The 19,305-nt window shown below is 38.3% G+C and overlaps 1 protein-coding gene across 1 annotated transcript in view; it reads left to right on the top strand.

Annotated features, from left to right (window-relative positions):
- Positions 1-19,305, top strand: part of NCOA7 (nuclear receptor coactivator 7) — a 131,759-nt gene that overhangs the window by 60,881 nt on the left and 51,573 nt on the right. The window contains exons 3-5 of the mRNA XM_069489139.1: positions 258-478; positions 14,953-15,032; positions 17,058-17,165. Coding sequence (XP_069345240.1) covers positions 258-478; positions 14,953-15,032; positions 17,058-17,165 — 409 coding nt within the window. The remainder of the gene's footprint in view (positions 1-257; positions 479-14,952; positions 15,033-17,057; positions 17,166-19,305) is intronic.

Genomic DNA, 19,305 nt, shown 5'->3' on the forward strand with positions numbered 1-19,305 from the left:
CTAGAGCCTTTTCTTTTAATTTTCTGAGACATAGTGTTGAGGATATAAAATTAAGGTAAAGTCCACAAATTGCCACATAAGAATGTGTAAATGATTAGAAAAGGAAAAAATAACAGGAAAATGTAATGAACAATATTATAAGGAAAGTGTTTCCTCTATCAGTTAATTAGTTTTCAAAGCCCAACTGCATGAAATTAATATGATTCCTACCAGCAAATCATTTCTCCAATGTTTTTCCTTTTTTTCTTTACTCCTAGATTGAAAAAGAAAAAACAAGCCAAACAAAATGCAGAAACAGCCTCAGCTATAGCTACAAGGACTCATGCTGGAAAAGAAGATGCTAATACAGTCATTCTAGAAAAAGATAAGAGCAATATTGCTGTGGAAGAGGAATATATTACTGAGGAGAAAAAAAAGAGAAAAACTAATCAGTTAAAGGAGATCAGGCGTACAGAACTAAAGAGATATTATAGTATTGGTGAGTATTGGCACTATTGTAGTATTTTCATTTTAAAAATCTCTGAAGATTTTTAAAAGACTATAAGTTATAAGTGAGCATGCTAATAACAGTTTATTGAGCAGCTGCTACATGCCCTGGGCCCTTGGTTTATGTACCTAATCTCACATAAAGGGATCACAGTGAAATAATGTTGTCTTGTTCACTTTTGTGTTCCCAGCATGTAGCACAGTCCCTAGGACACATTGCATGCTAATAAAAATGTATCTAATGAATGGTCACTTTCCCTTTGTGGGAAATATGCATTTTCCTTAACATATATATAGACATATCCATGAACACATTGATAGAAATGCTTGTACTTTTTGGCAATAGAAAATGGAGGAGACATGGCCTAGCATCTGTCAGTTAAAAAGAAAAAAAGCAAGCACTTGGGAATTCTAGTTAAAGGGAATCTTAAAATGAGTCCACAGTGTTATATAGTTTCTCAGAATAGCTGTTGAATCTGAAACTGCATTAGCAGAAGTTGGCATATCTAGCTTTACTTGGATCATCCATCTCACTCCTATTGTCCTATCACATACAGGCCTGGAGTATATTCCAAAGTGAATACAAATGAAATAAATAAAGGGTACCAGTAGTCAGGACTTGACATGGCTGGCACACAGGTTATGGTATACTCAAGACTGCTAGACAAAGGGAGAGAAAATTGAGGGAGGTCTCTGAGAACATACTGCAAATATAGTGTATGAAATGTGGTCATGTAGCAGAGCAATGAGACTGGTTCTGGAGGGCCCTAAACTTGGTCTCTAAGTTAGTGCCAAAGTTCCTGGGAGACATATCTTGTGTCCATGCTTAATGTCACTTTCTAACAGTGCTCTACATATAAAATGGACTGCTCTTGAGTTGGCAATGAGTGCTGCCTTGCTGACGTGGCTCCTGCACAGGCAGATGAGCTAGCTGCAGCCAAAAGCACGTGGTTTGTAGCATTACAGTGGGCTAAGATGCTTGTATAATGTATTACATATCTTAATGGATGCTTTTAATCTCAAGCCATTCAGTATTTTATGAAAAGCTATAACCGTTAACCAATGGAAAGAGACTTGTGTTGTTAATAAGTTTCTTCCTAAAATTTAAAGTATTGTGTGTTAGTCCTTATTTCCAAAAAGAGGAAGGGGGTGGGGGTTAAGGAAAATTGCATTTCACATCATCTTTTACACCTGACTTCTTGCTGCATTCAGATAGCTTTCCAATGTGGTGTACTCTGTTGAATGTATAATGCCTAGTCTAAAACAATACCCTTCACTCTTTACCAGACCTGCTATTACTTGGCTTAACCAAATCGGCTCAGTCATTCCTTCTGGGAAGTTGTCCCTGTCCCTGTCTAGGTTAGACTTCCCTTATGCATCGTTATCATGGATTTATCTGATTCCCTATGTACAGGGAGGGGTGACTTAGCCTATAGCATTGGCTTTGTGTAGTATCTGCAGCATTACACGTGCTCTTTAAATGTGTGTTGAAGGGAAGAATTAATACATAGATGAATGAATACTCTCTTTTTATTTGTTTGAATTTCGTGAAAATTCTGGAAGTATATAGGTGACAGTGTAGTCATTGGGTAAGAATTATCTTGTAATTTTATTTGGTAGCAATAATTAAAGAAATGCCTTTATAGCATATCATCTCCTCTCAGGACTGATAATGATAACAACTGGTTTGGACGTTTGAGACATTTCCTCAGGAGAATTCAGCGCTTTGATAAGACCTCTGGGTGGGCCATTGAATTCAGCATTCTTTGGCCTTTTCCAAATCTGATGTGGGTGACCAACTCCCATCCGGGCTGGCTGGTTTGCTTGATCTCGCAGGGTCTGCCTGGTGTTTTCCCCAGGCTCCCGGCCTGGGATGCTGTTCTCTGCCACCAGGGGGAGCATCAGACCTCAAGTTACAGATGGTGTCAGGTCCAGTTCTCTGCTGCTTTTGGTGGCGCTAGTCAGGGTGGGAGAACAGAGAGGAAAATGGGAGGATCTTGTTGGCCTGCTGAGGATTTGAACTTTGTCCTGTAGCCTCTGGGGGGCCAGTGGAGGAGAATTTCGATAAGAAATGGCAGTCCCTATTTTTTCTTTGCTATACGTTTTTGTTTCCATTAACTCCGCCATGAAGGTGACAGGACAAAGGCAGGCTGACTGGTCTGACATTGCGGCTGCGGGAAAGGGCACACTGAGGAGAGATTTTGCTCATGGAAATGGCAATATTTGGTGCCCAGCATAGTGTGTGAGGGAGAAAGGGAAGAGAGTAAAAAACTGACAAACTAGGAAGCTCAAGGAGGAAGGAAGGTAATGAATTTGTGTTTGGAGGTGTTTTTGAGATGCTAAGTAAATTTGTCTAGAGAGACTTAGATTTCAGGTGAAGGGCCCACAAATTGCTACTTACAGGCGTGAGCTGAATCTGTATGTGTAAAAAAAAAAAAGTAATCCAGGGAACACAGAGAGAGTCAAAATGAAACGTTACTGGACAACAAATGATAATCAATATATGTATAGAGAAAAAGACCACAAGGATATTTAACAATATGTTGATATTCGTTTTCTCTGGGTACAGAAATTGCAAGGGAGTTTGTTTTCTTTCTTTTTTCTTTTTTTGCATATTATACATTGTGTAGTTATTTTTAATATTAATAATCTGGAAATATAGAAAACGGAATAAAAGCAAGGGCTTTGCAAAAACATTAAACAGATATAAAGTTCTATAAGCAATGTGCAAGAAAGTAATTACTTTTTGTAGGTATCTATTCCACATCTATTACATTACCTGCCTGATCTAAAGAAGCATATTTTAAAAAGGAAATGTTTGCACTTGTTGAATTAGGCTTGTCTGTGCCCCGCTTCAGCCTTGGGTAATAATCCATTGCTATCTCCTGACACTTAGAAAAACACAACACTTAAGATAGTGATAAAGGATGTTATGGAATGATTGAGTCACTAGAATTGCCTGATTGTAACAACATGGTACTGATTTTAAAAATGTTTTGTTTTTGAAGGGAGAGTAGGAGAAAGGAAGTGTAGTAATAACATTGAAGCAGATGGCATCAGATAAATCTAGATCCAGCACCTAGCGCAGCACCTGGCACATAATAAGCATCAACAAAAGCTTCTAGAATAAGTGAACTTAACCCGTCTGTGCTGGCGTTTGTATTTACTCATGTAAATAGAGGACTCCTTTTTCATTTATCCTGCTTATTTATGTAAACTCTTAAGGAATTATTTGGTAATAATATGTCTTAATATATTTTTCAACATTAGCTATTAACTTAAATTTGATACAGGTACGTTGAGATGTTTATAAATGTGTCAAAAAATGTTTGGTCTGTATTACAGTATCAAAATATATTAAATTGGCATGAATTATATCACAGGATACTTTTATATTAAAGGATTGCATTTTCCTTAATCTTAGAATGGTGCACTTCTTTGCTTCTAAGAACGTGGGGCTAGGAATGGGAATTTTACAAACGTGGGTAACATTTCAGTTTAGGGAAGTTCTTCAGTTGAAACATTATGCAGTCAGAAGATTGGAAAGTGATGGAGACATTTTATAAATAAGGTAGGCAAGCCTAAATTGGAATAAAATACATTATTGTGACTGTGTAATGTTCTAATAGAAAAGGTTAATACCAAGAATCCTGTATAGTAAAGTAGAAATTTTAAGAAAATTATAATTGTGAGGTCATAAAAATAACAAACACAAAGGACTTCAATAGGAGTATGGCTAGTTTTGTGATTATCATAGTCAGATTTATTTAAACAAAACCTCTGCATTATAAAGAATGAATTTAGCTTTCAGTAATAAATCTGTGATGTCTATATTAATCATCTTAAATCATAGGTTCCCCTTCTGAATTCAAAAGAAATTTACCAAGAAAAAACAAATGTAACTCTCTCCTTTTCCTTTGCTATATATTTTTGTTTTTCACGACATGGAAGTAAACAACTACTGAGTTATTTCCCACAAAAGCAATCCTGACACTTTTCCATCACAGATTACTTTTTCTTAGAGTTTTTGTGTAACCACATGTATGAAGATTTTATATCTATCGTTAATCTTTGTTGCACATAGCAAGTTCAGAAAGCCAAGGTTATATTATTTTGATAAGTTAATTTCCAAACACAAATAGGTAAAGTCACAAATGTAGAATGGGCTTGCCCTTCTGTTTAAAAGTAGTGATCATTCTGGTATTTTAGATCTCAAAGAATCAAAGAATCCAAAATTAAAATGGATTTTCATGGAGAAATAGGATGTCAAGAACCTAATATATTTTTTTTTTAATCAAGCAGAATGAGTTTAAGGGATTTGAGCATAACATAAATTGAGATTATTAGGATGGAAATAGGCCTGTGCTTCTTGGGACTATCAAGGCAGTCAGACTGATGTTTTAGTGATGTCATACCAGTGAACACCTAGGCAATGAGCAGGACAAACCTGAAAGGTATCCCCAGAGTGCATGGAATGTGGCTGAAGGAATGAAACTGATAAGAGAGAAGGTGACAGAAATGGGAGGCGTGAATGAAGACTCTCTAAGAATCGAAGGTGTTCTTGGAGAAAAGGCCAAAACAATAGATGCAGTAATCAAAGGCAGTATCAGATTAGAAGAATGCTGTTGTAAGCTGAAACTCATACTTAAGTGTAGAAATCAAAAGAGCTTATTATATTTAGGCAGAATTTAGAGGGAAACTCAACACTTTGATAAACTGTAGCAGATGTTTATAGGTCCTGGGTAAATTGTAAAGACAAATTTTTTTTTTAAAAGTTACCTACAAAGGAGCAAAGAGGAGAGTCAGTCTCCATAGCAGTGAACACCAGAGGAATTAAAATCTTTTTCAGAGTTGTGCGGTGAAAGTTGTTTTCAGGTTCAAAGAACAACCAAACATTCTTGGACATACAAGATCTCAGAAAGATACCTCTTGCGTCATAGATTGCCTGAAACAAATTTATGGAGGAGGAGGGATGTTCTTGTCTGAGATGTGTCACAATCTAGGCCTGAAGAATAAGTGAGTCATTCTATGAAAGAATTGGTAGCAAGCATTGTAACTAATTAAACATAAAATTAAAACTACATGATCATTGTAATTATGGTCATAAGCATGAATATAAAAGGTACCATAATTCTTAAAACCCAAGATCTGACACCTCCCAATTCCATAGTAATTAACTAGTTTTATAATTCTTAGATTAACAAATACTGAGAAATGGAAGTAGAAAGAGAGCAAAGAGAGTAAGCACCCTAAATAGGAGGAAGTCCAAATATTAAATGCTGCAGACCCTCCAGCCCCACAGCATTTATTCCTATTTTATAGTCTGAACAACCTAATTTCTTGGTTGCCATTCTGAGCAGTTAGTGAACACCTGAGACATAAAATAGACACATGGGGTAGAGAGAAGTTTCTATTTCTCATGACTTGGAAGCTCCATAAGCCTCCAGAGGAGATTCTGGGCCATTCTTGGGCCTCCATAGACTGTTGTTGCTTTTTCTCTCTTCTCTGCTCTATTTTCGACAGTATCACTGGTGACATTTTTATCCATACTGTTTGCAAAAACTCAAAATATCAACAATGTGGTAAACATTGTTCTATAGAAAATATGTTCCAAAGGGGAAAATGGATTTATAGTCTAGAATTTCAGTTATATTTCCTTAGAAATTCTGATAGTTAGGAAGTAGGAATGTCTACAGCTAAGTAGCTCTGAAACAAACACCCCTGACTGTGATTATACCAGCTTTGGCACAAGGGACACTCCTGCCCTGACCTCTCTCAGCCCTAGCACTCCCTGTGAACACACGTTTTCTTGTCATTGGTGGAACAGAAAGGTACAGTCACTGAACCAAGCAGCTGTGTCTTAAAAAACCTATCGTGCTACGTACAAGCTTGAGCTCAGAGTCTGGTCCCATTATAACCGTAGTGGTCTGCATAATACAAATCTTGTTCCCTGATTAATCTGTCTTGTTCTGTCTGCTTGCCTTATGAAAAAATCTCACTATAAGAGAAATGCCCAAATGTGGTTTGGGCCGAGAGTAAGAAAGCAGATTAGACTAAATATGCTCAGTGTTTTTAAGCTTTGAAAAGTCAAATTAGAGGTAAACTGGGGAGGGTACAAGGGAGAAAGACTCTAACTCTGTGATCACGATGAGTGAAATAAAGCATCTAGCCCACAGGGGACACTCCTCCCCGATAGGTTCTTTCTGCTCTTCCTCATGCTTGGTGTTCCTTCTCTTCTCCTTCCTACCTGCTCTCCCACCCTCCAAAATACTCTTCTCAAAATGGCTTTTTATAAGAAAATGGACCTAACTGGGCAAATTTACACTTTAGAAGAAAATATAGAGAATATAAAAGCCAATTTCATATGAATCAAACCCATGTATGCCCATTGTCTTAGTCCATTCGGGCTGTATGACATCTTCCTCTGTGTCAGAGGTTCAAATACAAAGGTCGTATGGAGTACAAAGTTCATTCTTCCCTGACACATTTTTTTTATTGTAACAGCTTATAATGTAGATTTTCCAGAAGTTACCCTTAATATGCTAAATAACAGTATTGAATATTTTAATTGCACTTTTTACATTGTCAGGACAATAATTTGAGATGTTTGCATCTCTGCAGAGAATGGTGGTTCTTGAAGCAAATACAAGCCCTATATTTTCTTCAAAGACATTTATGACTTTATTTTTTATTATGAAATCTTTAATCCATCCACACTGATCTGAGAACCCCCTAAACTTTTCTCCAAATCTTAGCCAATGTTTGATAATCCTTAGAGTTCATGAGCCCTTACTCTGCACATTGCAGAGTGCTTTTTCTGAATTGCCTTTCAAGTGTTGACAGTAACTTTTTGGAGTCCATAGCACCCCCATTTTACACACTGGGAAACTGTCTTTGCTTAAGTAAAGTCACTTGCCAAGGTCACCCACCGAGCAAGGGGCAGACCAGAACTCTCATTCACATCTGTGTGATGCCAAAACCTCCCGTCTAACCTGAAGTTACATGGTATTTATGGGAAAAAAACAGCCTTTTCTCACTGATTTGGAATGGCACTTTTATTTTACACTTAATTCCTATTTGTAGTTTGTGTCACCACAATGTTTTGATTGCTGTGGCTTTATAGTCATGTGTACTAACATCAGTAGGGTGTTCCTAGCCTCACTTATCTTTTAAAAATATTTTTGGATAGTCTTATGTATGATTGAATAATTTTATGAATTCTTAACATTTTTATGGTAATGTTGGTTCTATATAGTAGAAAATTCATCTGCTAATCACATTTTTATATCTTTTTAGTATTTAAAACTCTTACTTGTTGCTTTGACTGGAGACTTCAGAGCAAGATTGGGTATAAACCATAAAGTAATATTGGTTGTGTTTTACTTTTAAAAAAATTGCTTCTGGTTTCTGATATAAAAGCTCACCTCAGTTTATACAAGTACACCTCAGGAGAGTTTAGGGTAGTGCTCAATTTCTCAAGAGATCATTGATGCACGTGTGGGTGCCTGTAGTGCATTTGTGCCCAGTTGTTGCTTTGCAGCTCTGTGCCTGTGCCAGGTAGCGCCCAATGAATGGCAAGGATTCCCTCTTCATCCTGCAGGTTTCCAGACTACCTCCATTATGTTTGTAGTGTTTCTGCTTTTATCTCCACTGCAAAGTTTTTTCTTTATGACGTTAAATGCTTGTGGTCTGGCCTCAGATCACATAAGCTTAGCCTCTGTGTTGCAATTCAGTGACGAGGTAGATACCATGCCCAGAAGCCTTAAAAGCTTTGCTGGAATTGTTCACAGGCACTCGCCTTCCACTGCACCATGGGAACTAAAGGAAGAGGGTGGAGCTTGTGCAGTGTCTGGGGGTATCTTTCCTTCTGCTCACCTGGAATCTTTCTTCCATAAATCTGAGGGCAGGGGCTCACCAGTCTTTAGTTCCATAATTAACCAGCTACTGCAGACCTGGAAGTGATATCATGAAATCATTCAGTTTCATTTCTATGGGGAAGTTGCTTTTGAGATATATATATATATATATATACACATATACATATATATATACACATACACACACACACCCATACACAAACTCTTTAGTGTTGTAGTGCTTTTTTAGAAGCATATTTCTAATGAATATCAAAAAATAACTAAAAGTTTTTCATCATGTTAAGGAAGTTCACTCTAAGTTTTCTAACAGTTGGGTGTGTTTTTTTTTAATTTTGTACTTTTAAAAAATACAATATTGGCTATTTAATGTCATCAAATGCTTTTTGGGCATGTATCAAAGTGATCAGACATGGTTTTTCTCCTTTAAACAATTTATAATAATCATGAATATTATATCACTGCTGTATTTCTGGAATGAAACCTTTTTACTCATGGTTTATAATTTTTTTTAACACTGTTGAAATTGCTATTTACTTATGTTGGCTACATTAGTATTAATAATAACAGCTTTTGATTCAGTTACTCTGTGCCAGACTCTGAGATTAACACTTTATTCATCATCTAATTTTCTCAACAACATTATGAGATAGTAATTCATTTTATAGATGAGAGAGCAATGCACAAAGATTTCGAGTAACTTGCTTAACGTCACATAGCTATGAAAATGTGTCAGGGTTGCTAGTCCAACCCAGCTCATTTTGCCCTAAAGCAAATTGTAATCAGAAAGATGTTTGGTGACATAAAGGAGATGGCACATGATCTGATTGTGTGGTTGTTATCTTCAAACTGTCATAGCTGAATGCATCAGTTTCCAGTATAGGGACATGCCTCTCATTGGAAACAGATTCTCCTGTTCATAAATCAGAGTACCCCTTTCTGAGAAAAATCTAGAGAGACACAGACAATTTTTGCCTCTATTGGATGCCATGGAAACCGTCCTCTCTCTTTAGATGAGGTAGTGACAGGTACTGTGCTGCTGGCCTCACATAACCCATGCAGACAGCCTTATAATAGAGAAAGGTGGAGAGTTGATTGTTCACCAGGAATAAGGAAAGGAGACACATAGACTCAATAAGTGTAAGCCCGGCACCCATTTGGTCCTGATATAATTTGAAAACCTGATAATTTTCAAAAGTTCTGTTTGTGCTTGTTCAGGTAATTGATAATAACAGGGGGAAAAAAGGCTATATACTGTTTCTTTCTGTCCTTCCTATATCTGTAGAAATTATGGAGTCAAGATCCAGGGAATGCACAGGTGACTCTTCTGTTTCTGTTTTCAAGCACCGTCATGAAGCCTGTCCAATGTCCTGACTTCACCCTTTCCCCAGTGGTCTGTGACAGGAGCCAGGTGCTCAGGTTTGGAGGATCTTAGTATTGAATCATTCTTGACAGTTTTGCTCAGATCCGGAATATCTAGCCAGTCCTGAATTCCGTAAACCCCCCAGGACACTCTCTGTCCACATCTGACATCACTACTTGAATCCTCAAAAATCCTCTCGTTGAATCTCAACCTCTTTTCTTGACTTTTCTCGCAAATCTGTTCTCTATTTGTGGTAGGCAGGGTAATCGCCCCCCAAAGATGCCCATGGCCTAACTCCTGAAACCTGTTAGGTTACATGGCAAAGGTGCATCAGGGTCCTACATGGAATTGAGGTTGCCAATCAGCCGACCTTAAGGAGATCTGCTTGGGTTATCAAGGTGGCTCAGTGTAATCGCAAGGGTCCTTAAAAGTGAAAGAGGGTGATAGGAGAGAGAGGGCTAGACAAGTGGCAGTGTGAGACTCTGCAGATGGCAGAAGGGCCTTGAGCCAAGGAAAGCAGCCTGCTGCCGGGAGGCAGGAAAGGCAAGGCAACCGATCCTCCCCTAGCGCCTCCAGAAGGAAAACGGTGAGACCCATGCCAGACTTCTAACCTACAGAATTATTCACATAATAAATCTGTGTTAATTTTTACTTTTGAGCCACTAAATTTGTGATGATTGTTACAGCAGCAGTAGGAAACTAATCTACCATGCTGTTCTCTCCTCCAGCATCTCTCTGTCCCCCACCCACCACTGGTCTAGCTCCCTGCATCTTCTACAGGTGGCCACTACAGTGGTGTATTTGCTTACTCTTTACGTGACTGTCACCCTGGTGTTGAGACCCCACCCCTGGGTGAACCCTTATTGTTGTGTAGCTTCTTAACGTTCACACTATTGAAACCTTATCTTTGCCATAGTAACTCTTCTAAATTTCACTGCCTCTTACTCCCCCAGGTCTGTCTTCACCCTGTTAGTTTTAGCCGATGATCTCATCCCTCCCCCACCAATAGGGTTGACACCATGTCTTGAGCTCCCTGCACTTTCAGAAACTCTGTATGACATCCAGTTATCCATCCCAGGTTTGCGTCTCTGGGCCTCTGTGTAGCATCTGACAGTGTCAACAACACCTCCCTTTAAGGTTTTTCCATGGCCTCTGTGACCTCACATTCATTTTCTCATCTCTTTAATTGCTTTTCCCCCTTCTATTGCCATTGTTTTTTTCACTCCTTAAATCTAAGCCTTCCTCAGGTTCTATTCTTCAGAGATCACCACTACCAGGGGTTCCTTCCCATCTGGCCATCACACCCCTCCAGGCCCCAGGCATCCTGCTGGATGGCACCTTCTGTTAGTCCTAGTGCACACGGAGAGAGGAGTCTTCTTTCAGTGCACTTGTGTCTGTGATCTTCTCAGATGCAGGAGCCAGGAGCCTGTGTGCCGGGCACTCTAGGCCCTCTTGCCCTCTTGCCCTCTTGCCAGGTGGGAAGGGTGGTGGCAGGGCACCAAGACGCACTTGGGTTGAGGTCCACGCAGGTTCCTCATTCCAGCTCCCGCCTCCAGGATTTATGCAGTGTGAAGTGGGCTAGGCTGAAGGGCTTGTTTCATTCCTCTGGGGTTTTTGTCAGTTTTGTCACAAGTACTTCCTTATTGGACCTGAATGCTGTTCATACAGCCAGAGTGGCTTCTTGAGGAGCACCTGGCCAGCTTTCCCCTCTGGCAGTAGATACTTTTAGATCATTTGCTTCAGGTTCCTGTAAACAGAGGGAGGGCCAGGATTTGGGCAGATATAAAGGCCTGTGAGGAGGCCTGGAGCTGGAAGTAGAAGTGTCAGTGTCACTGAGAGACACCTACAACCTTGGGATGGTCATGGGTCCTCACCTAAAACGCTGGAGGTGGAGCCCCGTCCTGAAGCGCAGCAGAGTGGTCCTTTCCCGCGGCAGCTCACGTGTCTTCCTGGCTCTCTCCAGGGCCAGAAACCTCTCCAGTGCTTTGCGGACTGTGTGCTGCAGAATGCGTCTTGGTAAGACACTCAGGACTTCACGCGTTGAGACATATAATTGGCCATCTTTACAACTCACTGCAAAAAAGTAGTTAGGAAGCAATGTGAAACCTTACTTTGGGCTATAATGATATAAAGCCAATTAAATTAGAGCCTTATAATTTGCCAATTGCTTCTCTGCTTTCCATATTGAGCTGACTGTAAAACATGATGTTTGATTTGTGGCTTTGACGGGTGCATATGATTTGCCCAGTGTGATATTAAATCAGTAGGAAAAAAAAAGTGTTACCTACAGTCAAACACATCGGGCTCATTGCTATATACCAGGAAGTTTATTCAACCATATATACCAGATATCATATTAAGGCACAGGACATTCAAAGATGGGTACATCATGGTCATTTACCTCCAAGATCTCAAAATCTTAGACTCTGAAGGGAAGGTATTTTTTTTTCCCTTTAGTAATATTACAAACTTGACATTTTTCTAGCCTACCCACCTGCACCAATGGAAGGTAATTTAATTTTTTACTAATTCCAGCATACGTAGTTAAATTTATCCTGAAAGGTTCAGCCAGCACAGATTTTTTGTTTTTGCAGCAGGACAAGATATAAACTCCCACATGTTGGTGGCTTAAAGTAGTGTTCCCCATTGGGACCAGAGATAACTACAGCTTATGGAAGGGTGTGCACTTACGGAAAGAAGGAAGAAGCATCCCGTAGGCTTTACAATAGGAAGCCACTATGAAAGAATATAAAGAGACTATTCTGAAAGCGAGAGTACCTAAAGTGACAGGTGTTTATGATGATAGCGAGAAGGGCAGAAGTATGCAAAGAAAGTGGAGCTGCGATATTAAAAGGAGTGAACAGCATTTAACCTTATGCCAAAAGTTACCATGCGAAGAATATGTCTGGGAATGTTAGTCTGGGGTATTCATCTTCCACGTGAACAAAGCAAAAGCAAACAATTAAAATTTTTTGGATTCTTTAGAAGGAAAAAAGAAGGAAGAGTATTGTTAACATTTTATTGCTTACCTGCCAAGAACTCTGCAAAGCAGTTTTACATTTGTTATAAGATTTGTAAAATATTGTGATTGAGTTTTTGAATAAGCTATGCAGAATCTCCTTAGCTGGAGATCTAAAATCCACAGTCATTAGTCCTGTCTTCCTGAAGGAATTTAGATATGGCCATCTAAAGTTCGGGACGTCACTTTTTTTTATAGACTAGAGGAATTTTGGGGGTTTCTCTGATTCTACAAATGGATCTGATTTGAACATATAGATGACTAGAACAGGATTCTAATGGCAGCTTCTATTTAAATGTATTTTTTCCTCTTGGTTTTAAATTTTTTTTTTTTTTTTTTTTGAGACAGAGTCTCACTCTGTTGCCCAGGCTAGAATGAGTGCCGTGGCGTCAGCCTAGCTCACAGCAACCTCAAACTCCTGAGCTCAAGCGATCCTCCTGTCTCAGCCTCCTGAGTAGCTGGGACTACAGGCATGAGCCACCATGCCCGGCTAATTTTTTCTATATATATTTTTAGCTGTCCATATAATTTCTTTCTATTTTTAGTAGAGATGGGGTCTCGTTCTTGCTCAGGCTGGTCTCGAACTCCTGAGCTCAAACGATCCGCCCACCTCGGCCTCCCAGAGTGCTAGGATTACAGGCGTGAGCCACCGCGCCCGGCCTTTTAAATTTTAAATAATATAAAGGAAATATTAAAAAGTCAGATAAGTCCTATGTGAATTAACTTTTATTTTTATGTTTCTGTGTTACCTTTCATTACCTGCATCTAGTATGCCTATCTTTGTTATGTAGATGAATGATATCGTTGATATATTTCTGTATGTTTGTGTGTGTTTGTAGGACCTCAGCTGTAGAGGGCTGAGTTTATCACCCCTTTTGGATCCTGGCATATCATCGCTGGTCTCAGTTGGGCTTTATGTTATCCATTAATTCCCTTTTTTCTCATTTCTCTCCCCATTTCACACCATTTTGTTGTGTTCAATTCGTATAGGCTTTTATGTACCCTTAAGAAATATTTGTGCTTCTTTTATGTCCATCTGTTTTAAATGTACATAAATGATATCTTTATGTATACATCCCATTCTGTTTGTCTTGATGTAAATTTGTTTTGTGTACTTCTGGCTTGTTATTTCTAGTTACTGCCTGGAATCTCAGAGTTTATCTACCACATTTTACGTACACTTTAGCTCACCACTGCCACAGATAACACTGTGATAAACATCCTCAGGCAGGTCACTTACGGTGTACATACAGTCTGTACCTCTTGGGAGAAGATGTGTATCTGTGAGTTAAACTGCTGGGTCATGTGAGCCGTATAGCCTTAATTCTCTGGAATGACTGAACCAGTGTACATTCCTAGTAGCAGTTCACGTATCTATCAATGTTAGAACTATGCAGCTTTCTGATTTTACCAGGCTAATAGGTATAAAATGACACATGGTTTTAAGTTGCATTTTTCAGATCACATATAAGTTGGAGCATCTTTTCATGCTTAATTCAATTTTATATTCTTTTTGTCACTTAAATTTTTGTCTACTGCAGTGTATTTCTATGGTTTTTGATATATGGATTAGTATGCTGAGATGTATTTAACCGTAGCAATTCGGTTATATCATATTCAGCTGCCAGAAATGCCAGTGGCCATTTTCGACCCCCTAAAAAAGCAAAATCTGTGGTCCAACTTAATATATTATTGAATGTATAAGTGTTTCCAAGTTTTCATTATTATAACATTGCCATAACCATATGCTGTGTTATATAATTTTTTTTCTTTTGAATTTGTACTTAGGATAAATTTCTAGGAGAAGGATTACTGAGTTAGAGAATGAACATTTCTATGGCTAATACTACATTTGCCAAATCACTTTCTAAAAGGGCTGTACTGGTTTACATTATGCATCATTTATACCATGACTGTACTCATTTACTCTAACTTCATAAACATTATACATTACCATTTGAACTATTAATAACTATAAAAATTACCTCATTTTTACTTAATTATAGCTAATGTTAATTATTTATTCAGGTGCTCATTGATGAATAATATGCTTCTGTGAGTATGGTCTATTTGTGCCCTTCATTCATTTATCTAATTAGTGTCTTTTTTTTCTTATTTGACTTGAAAGTAGGTTTTCATATAATATAAATTTATCCTGTCTTCAATTCTTAAAAATGAAATTATTCATTTATATACAATTTATTCCTCAGATGACAATCAAAACAAAACACATGATAAAAAAGAGAAGAAGATGGTGGTTCAGAAGCCCCATGGTACTATGGAATACACTGTAAGTATAAACAAGATGTATGAATGTTGTTAATACTACAAGGTTTACGAAATGTTTATCCCTGACACATTCTGCCTCTCAGCTGCTTTACTCTTGTGTACCCATTAAATAATGAAGCTTCTTAAGACTGGTTCTAGGTCATTTCTTTTCTCTCCATACTTTCTACTCTGGCAATCTTTTGTAAACCAATGACTTGAGAATGTGAGGAGGGTGATCTGCCAGAAACATCTGTCATCCTTTTGATCACCAGTGTTGCATAGGCCAATCTGGCTGACCCAGCAGGTGTCCCCTTCTTTGCTTTTTGCTCCATGTGTCTCCCCGCTGAAGCTGTGATGAAGAGGATGACCTTCCTCAGTAGAGGAGGACTCTTGTTCCGTTAAGGATATTCTAGTAACTGTGCTCCACTGCTAGAACCTCCAAACAAACCGATGACTTTATCTTTGATATGACAGTGACTACCAATTTTAGGTCTCCATCCCAGTCATCCTTTCTAAGTTCCAAAGCCACATATTCAGTTGACTACTCAACATGTCCACCTATTCCTCCGTGCTTGGTCCTTTCTCAAGAAGCAATGGCTTCATCATCCATACATTTATGCAGTGCAGATGCTTATCCTTGATATCTTCTTCCCTTTACTCTCTGTGTTCATTCCTACCTTTTGTGACTATCCAGCAAGTCTAGGCCAGATCCCTTCTTTTTATACTCTCATAGAATCAATGTTCCTTTACATAATTTATCTGTTTAATGTTATTGATTCATTAGTGTGATTCTTATTTTAATGTGTATCTCGTGCCTTAATTTATATATCCATGGAGAGACACCAGACCCCTTTTTGTTCACCATTGTATAGATTTTGCCTAGGGTAGAGATAGGGTCATATGTTGCTTACTTAAACTTTAAGTGATTTAAAAAAATATACATATATACATATATATCTCCTAACTTGTTCTAGAAAAGCTATGAGGCTGTTTCAGAGTAATCTGTAACTGTAAACTCTGAGTAGTCTGAGGCAGTTCGTCTGGTAGGTGAGCTTTCGATATGGAGGGCAGTGATGGGTTTAATTCTACTTCTAATCTCTACCCTGTTACCAGTCCCCACCTTCCTTCTGCTTCCTCAAATCTCTGCATAATTCAAGGCTCACCTGGTGGAGCTAGTTCTGCTTACAGAGTCAGCCACCAGTCTTGACCCAGGGCTCTAGATGGGACCTTCCCAGTGACATTCATCAAAGTGACCTCCCATTGGCAAGTCTGCCTGGTGGCTCTGGACAAGGACTTCATCCTGTGTCACTGACATGACCGCAGGAAGCCAACTTCTTTCTGGGTGGAGCTATTTTACTGTGAAGTTTCTCATCTTCTTGCTGCCCTCTATTCCTACTCCTTCTCTACATAGAAGGAACGTAAGTCACAGGTTTTATAGTTTTTAGAGAATAACACTAATTTGGCTGACCATGGAAAATTATCGTTTTAATGACAGTGAACAATTATTGGTAGCTAATCTGAATGTCTTTCAGATTTCCTTGCTTTCCACAGTATTCATTTGTCAGCTATTTGAGTGCCCTCTATGTGCCAGGCACTGTGCTGAGCACAGGGAAAAACAGCTGTTAACAGGCCACTGTCCAGCAGCTTATAGTGCAGTGACGGGACACAGACAAATGATAGAAATCACAAGAGAGGAGGTAGCCCCACTTCCCCGATGGGTGTGTATGTCTTCTTTCTTTTCTTCTCACAGTTTTGTATTATACCTCTGGAACTCTACTCTGTACACCTAAGCTGTGCCCAAGTAAAATTAGAACTCCATTAGTGGACAGTGAAATTTGCAGATGAAGGAGCCCAGTAATGAACTGCATTTAAGACTTTGATTTTAAGTGATTTTATTAAGAATTGAGAATGTATTCACTATTTTTCATAGTCTATCTGTATGGAACTATTACTTTTTCATTTCCTCATATTGTGAATAGATTGTTATCTATCAAAAAGAGTTGCTGTTTGCTTTATATATTGACTCGTATTTGTTTGATTATTCTAGGCTGGAATCCAGGATACCCTAAACTCCATAGCACTGAAGTTTAACATCACTCCCAATAAATTAGTGGAACTGAATAAACTTTTCACACATACTATTGTTCCAGGCCAGGTAATTATTTTCTTGTTAAATATGACTTTAGAATTTCACATGTATCTTTTATTGCCATTTTTAATGCCTCACTGTTAGCATCACAGGATTATGTTCAATCTTTCCTCTCCTTTAGATCCAAGACTTCTGAAAGCATCCTAATTCTTATGAACTGTTCAGAGATGAATACTTTGTAAATGATTAATACAGCTTGTTATGGCTATTGTTCGTTTATGTAATAGGTGTTTCCTAGAGTATCAAGAGAAGTTCTAAATTAATGTGACTTTTCTTTCCTGTTGAATATAACAGATATTCTCAGACTGTTTAATTCAGAATTGCAAGTTTCAACTTAGTCCATTCCTCTGGGATAAATTGTGACCATTGTTTTATTTTAATGTAGGCAGAATTTTTGAGGTTTTTGTCTCCATTTGATACCATGACAAGAATGGTCAACCTGGTCAAAGAAAGGCATATTCAGCAGGACTGTCCACAAAAGGCCATCCTGTTTTTTTCCCATGTTTTTAGTACAGTCATACACTGCATAATGATGTTTCAGTCAATGATGGACCACATAAGATGACTGTATTTTTACTGTCCTTTTTCTATGTTTAGATACACAAATACTTATCATTGTGTTACAGTTGCCTGCAATATTCAGTATGGTAACATGCTATACAGGCTTATAGTAAGGAGCAATAGGCTATAGCATATAGACTAGGTGTGTAGTAGGCTGTACCATCTAGGTTGTATAAGTACAGCCTATGATGTCAAACAATCACAAAATCACCTAACGATATTTTTCAGAACATATCCCCATCATAAAGTGATATGTGACTGTACTTTATTTGTTAAACTGAATGGATTTGCCAAATTGTATAACTTTGCCACTCTAGGTTAATCCAGTAAACTTTGTTAAAAATACCTTCTACATGACAAGATACTCTTGTATCTCCACTTTAAACCACGTTCAGCCAGTAAATTTAAACGGCTCAGTCACTGAAGGAACTTAGCTGAGGCCAAGTTTCCAGTCCCCTCCATAGAAGTACTTGGTTGCCATGAGCACATTTGTGTTCCATTGTTAACTTACTAGGGCATCTTCCTGCATCTCTGCATTATAATGACATTTAATTCTTTCAGAATAGATAATGCTACTTTTAAGCACCACTTCATTCAGACAGTGATGATGTTATTCTTTGCATTTCTTTCAAGGGCAGCACATGAAGGCAACAGGGTCACAAGTTGGCCAGTTTGTACTATAGTATTTTTGGTATTTATGTTCTTGTCAAAAGGAGAAATTAGTATACTGCCAGCACCAGGTAATGTGTGTGTGTGTGTGGGAGATCTGCATTAAAACTTTTAAAAAATTAATCAGTTTTCATCTCTAGGATAACTAACAGACTTTAATCTCTTTCATTGTTGAACTGGGCTTAAATTCACTGATTAAAGGCAAAAGACTGTAGTCACTGGAATTTAGTAAAATAATTTAGGGTGATTCTTTATACTATGTCCATTAACAAAATAGTTGATTCGTGCTAGATTAAGGTCCAGTAGCTGATAAGAATATAAGGGCTGTTTTAATATGCCTACTGTAATGGGGAAAACACTAGGAAAAGGAGCCCCAAAGCTTTGTTTCCATTTGGCTTTGTATTAGTTACATGACCTGGCAAGTCACTTCCTTTTTTGTATCTCAGTTTCCTAATCTCTTAAATTAGAAGTTGGGCCTTATTATCTGAGATGTCCCTTCTAGCCTTTGTTGTGGTATCCAGCCCTTACAGAGTTAAATAGGTATGTGCTGTTAGCTGTCTTTGGACCCATCTATACTCATGATTTTTGCTGGCAAAGATAAGGGATTAAGAAGAGTGAAACAAATTGAGGGCCTTTCAAAAACTGCAGATGACCTTTTGATTTCAAGGGTTATAAAATACTCTATTTTGGTGCCAGAAGGAGTAGGTATCCCTCTCATCTCAGTCTCAGTAGATCTGATAAATCAAAACCAGTTTGATATGCTCTGGTTTCAGAAAATGTGAGACTCATCCTTCTGGAGACTGATTTGATGATCATCTTGAGATAGAAAAGAAAACTGGTCTGGCCGGGTCAGCGACTTCACATAAGAGTGATTTTAAGAGGAGGTTACCTGAGAGTTTATTGAACTAAAATCTTA

Source organism: Eulemur rufifrons, chromosome 15 (genome assembly GCF_041146395.1).
Source record: "Eulemur rufifrons isolate Redbay chromosome 15, OSU_ERuf_1, whole genome shotgun sequence".
Taxonomy (NCBI): Eukaryota; Metazoa; Chordata; class Mammalia; order Primates; family Lemuridae; genus Eulemur; species Eulemur rufifrons.